Source organism: Haplochromis burtoni, unplaced genomic scaffold (genome assembly GCF_018398535.1).
Source record: "Haplochromis burtoni strain Fernald_Lab_line unplaced genomic scaffold, NCSU_Asbu1 Contig_422, whole genome shotgun sequence".
NCBI lineage: Eukaryota > Metazoa > Chordata > Actinopteri > Cichliformes > Cichlidae > Haplochromis > Haplochromis burtoni.
This window is the reverse complement of record NW_024582783.1, coordinates 2501-11413: the sequence shown is the minus strand read 5'-3', so window position 1 is coordinate 11413 and position 8913 is coordinate 2501. Positions and strand designations below refer to the sequence as shown.

The following is an 8913-nucleotide window of genomic DNA, read 5'->3' as shown; positions in this document are numbered from 1 at the left end:
CCACACTGCATCAAATTAAAGTTGATTACATCGATTAAGCATCATGAGGTGGAGGGTGGGGGGGTTCACTATTTTTTATTTATTTATTTTTTTGCTGGGAGTTTGCAGCCCTGTTAGGTTGCTTAATATTTCTGCTAAGTACTCTTTAAAACACCAGAACAGGGAGGATGGAGCAGGTTTAAATTTATTAGATTGATCAGTTTTGCTGAACTGTGAAATATTTTGGGTGCAGTGTGTTTTTCACACACAGGTGTAACAGGATAGCTTTAGTGTTGTTGTTTATTTAAACTTGAGTATGAACTTATACAAAATGCAGCAAGATATTTAAAAAACAGTTTTATTGATTAAAAACACCATATCAGATTCATATCGGTATCAGACATAAAAAAGTGGTATCGTGCCATCTCTAGTTAAAAGTTGAAATGTAAATAGTTGGTTTTTATATTTCATAATTTATTTATTACATTTTATGTAGAGTGAATAAATAAAAGTACGGTGGCCCCTAGAGACAGAACACGTACAAACTCCAAAACACATTTCCAGCATTAACTGAACTTCCACACAGAGCTACCTAGATCACTTAAATTACACAATTGAAAGCATATGTGTATTATTTGTGTATTTATACACAAGCACTCATATATATATTCAAATAATTTTTAAAAAAAGTTCATTTACCTGTTACTACCACACACCAAATCGGTCGTTGGTACTTCCTGGCTTGTGTAGCCAATAGGATCCTGGAGCATTTCCGTTGTGTTTTGGAGTTTGTACGTGCTATTGGTTCAAAACTATTTCACAATTAAGTCAAGAGATGCCCTCATGCCTCAATGACATATCATGTCATTGATTAACATCATATTTCGTGCTTTATATATGCAAAAATTTAGGCCATTAACAAGATGTTGAATCACTATTAAAAATACCTTAAGGCTGGATTTGGTAGAAATGAGTTCTGGCTAAATATCAAAAATGTTATCTTAATGCAGTTTTATTTTGAAGAGTTTGATAACTTACAACTGAAAAATCTGAACAGCAAACTGTTTTCTTTCTTTTAAATTCGATCCATTTTACAAAATGTAAGGTTTTTACTTTAAACGTGCTGCAGGCTTGAGGAGCAGTGCCAGGGAGGCTGGAAGGGCAGCTGAAACCCGTCCAGTAATCATGCTCTAAATCTTTCAGTGACAGAACAGCTGCTGCAGCTAAGGCCCACTAGCCCCTTTCTCCCCGATCTGCCTCCCCAGGTTCTGGTGGCGGTAGGCACTGCATGCGACCCACGTAGGGCCACACAGATACAGAGACAGAAGTGTTGGAGATGTGGGCGGCTGGGACACCTGTGACGGGAGTGTCCATTGATGGAGGTGGGCTAGGCTTTCCGTATCACTGAGGCTCCAACACTCTCTCCCAGGTCCAGGAGGAACAATGTTCCAGACATGGGCTGCATGAAGACCATGGTCCACCAAACCCTGGGTTAACCAGGAACCTTGCTGGAGGTAGAATGGGTGGAGGTCAGATATGTGCATGGGGATGTGCAGAAATATGTCATAGTGCTGTTGCAGATAAAGTTTAAGGGCAAAACACATGTAAAGGCTGCAGTTAGCTCACGCCTGTCGTATCTCTTAATTCTGGGGACAGATTGGCTGGGGTTTAATAACATTTTGGGACAGTGTGTGGGGGAAGCACTCACTTTGTGCGGTGTGTAGTGTCTGTGCTGGACTCAGTGGTGACTCTGGGTTGGAGGAGATGGCAGGGCCTTCTCGTGAGGCCCCACCGGCTCCCATTAATTGTCACTACCATTAATGGGGGTCCCATTTGAGTGCATTGGGATGGACCTTATTGGGCAATTTCGATGGTGCACGTGGATATCACTTTGTATTAGTTCTGGTCAATTATGCAACTCTATATCTGAAGCAGTGCTGCTGTACACCATTTCTGCAAAGAGTGTAGCACAGGCAGTGTTTCAGGTGATCTCCTGAGTCGGCATTGTGAAAGAGATACTGACTGACCAGGGTACATCGTCTCATGCACTTAAAGAATTGTACGAATTACTGGGCATTTCATCTGTTCAGACCAGTGTCTACCACCCTCAGACTGATGGAGTGACAGGTGGAGCGGCTGAATGAGTCTTTAAAATCCATGATTCGTAAGTCCATTCACAAGGATGAACCCAATCAGGATCTCTGGTTAGACCCTCTATTGTTTGCAGCATGGGAGGTGCCCCAGACCTCCACTGGGTTTTCTCTAATTTGAAATGGCCGGAAGCCACGGGGCTTATTGGACCTGACTGAAGAAAACTGGGAAGGTTATCACAAAAAAATTTGCTCCCGGTCCAGGAATGCCAGCAGTGCCTGTAGAACAGAGTGGCCAGACTCAAGCAATTTTCACCCAGAGATAAAGTGCTTGTATTACTCCCTTCTTCTAGCTCAAGGTTACTCGCCAAGTGTTAAGGAGCCTCTGTGGTCACACAGCGAGTCGGTGATGTTGACTATGTGGGTGATTGTTATTACCATCTCACACAGCCCAAGGGAGCAGATGTTGCTGTACAGCAGCAGCGGTTTGCAGATGTGTCATCTTTCCATTTGGCTTGTTCGGAACCACAACAACTTTCCAGCGCTTCACTGAGCTCTTTGCACCCCTTTAAATTCAAGGTGGTCCATAGGCCAAGCTGGTAGTAGCGGATTTTCTCTCCCACTTGCCGGGGTGCTCCCTGGCCTCAGTTGGACGGCGGGGGTGTGTGGCGGAGGTTTGGTCTACGGGTCCGTTGCAGGGAAGGATGGTGCAGCATGCTTGAGGGGTAGTGCCACAGAGGCTGGCAGGACACCTGAAACCCATCCAGTAATCATGCTCCAAGCAGAGTGGAGACAGCTGGAAATCTGTCTGGTCGTGGACTGAAACGACAGAGCTGAAACTAAACTCTTGTTGTAAACAAGAACTGGGGCTTCCATACAGCACCTGTGGATCAACAGCTTCCTCTCAGGCCATAGACAGAGAGTCAGAGTTGGCCATCACACATCCTCAGCCCTGAGCCTCAGCACTGGCTCACCCCAGGGCTGTGTGCTCAGTCCACTGCTCTACACATGACTGCACTCATGTCCACCACAGCAACATCTCTGTGAAATTTGCAGACGACACCACCGTGGTGGGGCTCATTTCCAGGGGTGACGAATCTTACAGAGACGAGGTGGAGCAGCTGTCGTTATGGTGTAAGGCCAATAACCTCCTCAACACTTCAAAAACAAAGAACTCATAATAGACTTCAGAAGGAAAAAGGCAGAGATCTCACCACTATTCATTAACGGGGACTGTGTAGGAAGGGTGCCAAGCTTCCGCTTTCTGGGAGTCAACATAGAGGAGAACCTTTCCTGGAGTGTGAACACCTCCGAGCTGCTGAAATGGGCCCAACAGAGACTTCCTGAGAATTCTCAGGAGGAATAACATCACTCTGGAGCTGTGTCCCAAAACGTAGGCTGCATCCTTCGGAGGACCCGGCCTTCGCGGTCTACGTGGGCCGGGTCCTTCGAAGACTGAGAAGGCCGGAAGTGCGAGGCTGTGAAATTGGACGGTCTAGCCTTGAGATTTGTGTCACCGCTGTGTCGGTGGAGTTTAATAAACTCGCCGTCTGCTCCTTGCTATCTAAAATATAACAGGACACGGGCGTAAATTCTCGACCGTCTCACACTTTGATGTTTGACGTTTATTCAGCTGTATGAAAATCCCGGAGGAACCCACCCGAGGGATTAATAAGGTTTTATTTAATCTAATAACTTTGATCTCGGCCAAACCGATTTACTCAGGAACAAATAAAACACAGAAAAAAGCCAAACAATTACATTTTAAGTTATTCGAGTGACTTATATCATGTTTAACCTGAGTAGCGAAAGACAGCGGGGGTCTGAAAACGATGAAGCCGGGAGTCCGCTGCTCTCGCCGGCTCGAGTGACCATTGAACCCCCCGGTCAGCTATCGAGCTGGTGGGTAACAGACGTCTCCGAAACAGTTGGTGCACTTTTGCAAATATGCGACGTCTTGATAAACCGAGCAGATATTTGAAGTTTACACAGCTACTTTCTTGCCTGAAGATATGTTAAAAGTTTACTTTGTGACCCAGAAAGATTAATAAGAGTAATTTTAAAACTTAGTAGCGGCCGCCATTGTTGAAAACTGAAATTGGCTGGGCCGCTCTATGAATTCTGGGATATGGTGGGCCACGAAGGACACACCTGACCCATCCTTCAAATTCGGGGAAATGAAGGACGCATTCTTCTACAGAGCCACCATTGAGAGTGTACTAACCTATTGCATATGCATCTGGTACACTAGCTGCACAGTGGCTCAGAGGAAAGCACTCCAGGGGGTCATTAACACCGCCCAAAAGATCACTGGCTGCCCCTCCCCACACTGGAAGATCTACACAACCGCCGCTGTCTTAAAAATGCCCAAAACATCATAGAAGATTCCTCACATCCTGGGCACTCCCTGTTTGAACTGTTGCCCTCAGGCAGACGGTACAGAGCAATCAGTGTAAGGACTAATGGACTCAAACAGCTTTTATCCAGCTGCAGTAACACGTCTGAATGCTGCTACAAAAAAAATGCCAATCATGCCACTCTTGTATTAACCTATGCGCTGACCGGAGCATGTATGTGAATGTTTGTTGATGCCTCTGATTAGCACTTTAAGTATTCTATTTATTTTATTTATTGAGTTTTATTGTTTTATTTATATTTTAATTATATTTTGATATCGTTAGGGATGATGCAGTGATCGGGGACCATTTTTAATTTCGTTGCACCTGTGACGATCACAATAAAGATTCTGATTCTAAGTAAAAGCATCAGAAACACACTGAATGCCGAAGGTCGTGATTGGGGTTCACACTGAACTGCTAAACTGGAAACATTTTATGTTGTTTAGATGAATAATTTGTTCAGTGAGTTTTATTTCATTTTATGAGTTTTAAAATTGTTTACACAGCATCAGCATTTGAGGAATTAACTTAAATAAGCAATGAAACCATGAAAAACACTCAAAACTTTCATGTTTCATTATACAGCTTCAACTGCAATTGAATTATACTTTACACACAAACCAAAAAGGCCTTCTAAACACAATCAGCTCAACAATGCTGGACTCAGGACCGTCAGATTACAGTGTCTCTACCAAACGAGGAGACCATGAACACGTCCAGTGAACTTCTACCACGGTCACTGTCACAGAGGAGACGGGTAACGAGAAACTTCACCGTCCTAGATGATGTCTCTGACAGACTTACCTGAACAGGTGATATCCAGGGTGGAGGAAGAGCGATCTGCTGATGCGCACTCTTTCAGAGCGTATCCAGCCTGAACACAGTGTGACTCCATCCACCACACCGATCTCTGTGAAGAACTCTGAGTATTTCCTACAGAAACAGCAGAACCACAGTTCATCTGTCCACAGACAGCAGCTGCATCCTTCAGGTTCCAGATATCCATCGCCACTGGTCTCCACTCTCCTCGTCTCACCTCCAGTGTACCTGCACAGCGACTGGCTCTTCCCACCAACCTGACAGGCTCTGACAGAAAGCAGAGAGTCATCAGTGAAAGAACAAAGTGAGTTTGAACCAAAGCTGCAGCTCCTCTTCTACCTGAGCAGGTGAGTCCAGCAGCTTTGCCAGGTGAGCAGCTGCTTCTAGCTGAGCCTGAGCTTCTACAGTCCAGGAGAGCAGACTCATGGCCTCCACACTGGAACTCTCTGCTCCACACTGGAGCCTCCGCTTCTCCATAGAGCGCCCCCTGGAGGAGCGAAGGAGGCCCACAGCCAAGCTCCCTGCAGACCACCTCTGCATCCTGCAGGTCAAAGTCATCTTCACACACTGAGGACCATCTCTGGCTAGACTTCACCTGCAGTCCACCTGAACACAGACTGGAACCGTTCAGCAGCCTGACAGAGTCTGCAGAGATCAGAGAAATCAAACAGCGGTCCAATAAAACACTGAAACACAAAGTAAATGTTTCTTTTGTAGCACAGTCTTGGGAACATGCAAATGGACCCCATGGTGCAGTTTCACTGTGAAAAAAAGGAGGCTGTACACCCTTAAAGTCAGGTGGTTACCTTATGCACATTTCCTTCTTTTCTCAAATTTAAAGAAGCTGATGGTTTCCTGTTCCTGGTTCTGCTGTGAGTTAGTTAGCAGTCAGTCACACCTGCCCATGACTAGTAACAGAAAAAAATAGCTACTGGAAACTCAGCCTAGAGCTTTTTGGCTGGATCACACTGATGCCAATGTTGCCTTCAAATGCATGGATCCACATACTTGTCCCATTGCCTCGCCCTGTTTAGACTAATGCTAACATCAGTATCATTCGAACATGCACCATTTTAATGGAGGAATGTTTTTTTTACTTACCTAGACTTTTAACACTTTCAAAGACGTTGATAATGAGTTCGACGACAATGTCCTGGAGACTGTCAAAATCTTTGACTATGTAAATTTTATTGTGATCAGCGTTGATCAACTTCAGTTGAGTCACATTGACTTTTGCAACACCTGAAAGACAAAAGTGTCAGTACTGCTGCTTAACATGTGAGCTACATGGCTTTGTCATATTTGGAACCAGTGTCCTGCAGACAGGTTGGACTCAGTTCTACTCTGCTACTCTACTCATGCTTGCATGGTTAGAGTAGAAAAATTATGGATTGTTTATAGAAATATTGTTTTATTTTAATGTATACATAATGCGAATGTGCTCATAAACAGGTCGGCGCTCTGTGTTTTGAGGCTTGAGAGCTTCATTCAGCGCTATTGTCTGGATTTGAAATATTGCAGGAAGACATAGAGTGAAGGAGGGTTTTTGCAGCATGCTTACATACACATGATACTGGTTAGAATAGTCTCTGGGTCAGGAAGTCCAAACGAGGCCCTGAACTGGGCCTTAGAATCAGCAGAAGAATAATGGATAATATTAGATAATCAAGGCTATGCAGGGTGTGTGTTGTGTCTGTCTTTCTGATTCCAGGAGAAGCAGACACAAGGCGAGGTCAGAAGGAAGGACTGAACCGGGGAGGACTGCCCACAGTCACAGTTACTGTCACAGTATATAAGCTGTGCAGCTCGTGTCAGGGTTGTCTTTGGTGTGAGGCAGCCTGTTGTAGCACGCTGGGCTCCGGCACTGTGAACTTGTAATTCCAACAGCTGAAGCAAATTAAATCTTACTGTTTGGAACAGTTTCAGGTAAGTTTTTAAAGGTTTTTAGGATTAAAATAGGCTTTGCTCAAGGTTTCAGGCAGGGTTCATGACCCTGTTTGGGACTGGTTTTGGGACTGGGAAATAAGCTGGTAGAGGGGGCCGCCCATCAAGATGTTACTGAAGTTTAGACTTTCAGATTTAGTTAAAGGGGTTTAAATCATTTTTTTCATTAACTGTTTTTAGAACACTTTTTAATGGTTAAGACTTAATAGAAAAATGAAATTATTCACCAATAACAAAGACTTCAATGCCGCTGTCTTTCAAATTCTTTGAGGGAAGTTCTATGTCATCATAAGACGCCCCGTCTGTGATCAGAACAGCAATCTTTTTGGAGTCTGGACGCATTCCCACATTGGGTTTGAACTGGTTACGGAGGATGTGTGTCAGAGCTTTTCCTGTGACGAGAAAGAGGAAACAAGAAGTGGAGAGTGATAAAGCACGATCAATATAAACCCCAAGATGCATTTCAACAGGAACTCATCGGAGCTTTGGTAGTGTGTGAGTGATGTGTCCCTTCAGATTATCCTGATGTAATTGCGTTGGATTCCATTTAAAAACAGTCAGAATGCAAAAACTACTTTGATCGTCATTTTCATTCAACCGTATACAGAAATAAATCACCTGTGTAAGTGCTTCCACGCGCTTTTTCTAGGTCTTCTATGGCCGTCAGCAGGGATTGTTTGGTCTGGTGGGTGTTCAGGTGCCACACAGTCTTTGGTGTGGTGCTGAACAAAGTCAGACCTGCAGAAAACACCCAGCAGAGCATTCTGTTCATAATACAAACTATTTATGTTAAAAATATCACTAAAAACACATTACTGTTAACAAGCTCATAGCAAGAATAAATTGGTATACATGTATTTGAATATTTCCCCAAGCTTTAAGTCCTTTAAATGAAACAGTATCATTACTAACAGTCAGCTAGTAATAAGAGCATAAATAAAAATATTACCGATCTGGACTCGGTCCAGACCGATGTCGAGGTTGTTGACAAAGTGCTTGAGAAACAAGCGAATGATTCTGAAGTCCTGAGGAGTGATGCTTCCAGACTCATCCACCAGTATCACGAGGTCAGCTTTGGCTGCTTCACACGGAGCATCTTTATAAAAAAACAGAACTGTGAGAAAACTCCTGACAGATCAGCACGTTCTCACTCCCAAAGTGTAACATGTTACGCTTGGTGACAGATCTTCAGTATGTTCCGCTTTCGGCCACCCAACATCTAACACGATGGTGGTTCAGGTTAGGGTTAGGGCTCTAATACGCAGCTGGAACGTCCATTACCCCCGGGAGCGTCGATCTATTGGAGTCCATCCACAGCCTGGCGTGTATCATAGGAAAGCGGAAGGCGTTCCATTAATATACCACAGTAGGATACCCAAAGCAGTGTTTGGATACTTGCTTATATCTTTGAAATGTTTTTGTATTTAACGCAGCACTGTGGTGGATTCTGTCTCAACAGATCTGAAGGTTAAAGGTCTAAACTGGTTCAAGCTGTTTGAACTGAGGAGTCAGTCATTTGTGTGGTGTGTCCCTCTGCTTTTCTGTTCAGCCTGATAAAACTGCTTCACTATAATATGAAGATAACTAGATTTACAGGAGCCCTCTGAAAGAGTCACAGCGCTGTATTATCAGAGTAATTATCACTAAAATCTAAAATCTAGGATTGTTACTGTGACTGCATT

The 8913-nt window shown here is 44.1% G+C and overlaps 1 protein-coding gene across 1 annotated transcript in view; it reads right to left on the bottom strand.

The window, feature by feature from the left end:
• Positions 1–8913, bottom strand: part of LOC102307823 (scavenger receptor cysteine-rich type 1 protein M130-like) — a 13649-nt gene that overhangs the window by 4440 nt on the left and 296 nt on the right. Inside the window, exons 1-6 of the mRNA XM_042213148.1 lie at positions 8181–8913; positions 7850–7969; positions 7459–7623; positions 6389–6529; positions 5627–5932; positions 5273–5554 (exon numbers count right to left, since the gene is read on the bottom strand). The exon at positions 8181–8913 is cut by the window's right edge and continues 296 nt beyond it. Coding sequence (XP_042069082.1) covers positions 5273–5554; positions 5627–5932; positions 6389–6529; positions 7459–7573 — 844 coding nt within the window. The 5' untranslated portion in view covers positions 7574–7623; positions 7850–7969; positions 8181–8913. The remainder of the gene's footprint in view (positions 1–5272; positions 5555–5626; positions 5933–6388; positions 6530–7458; positions 7624–7849; positions 7970–8180) is intronic.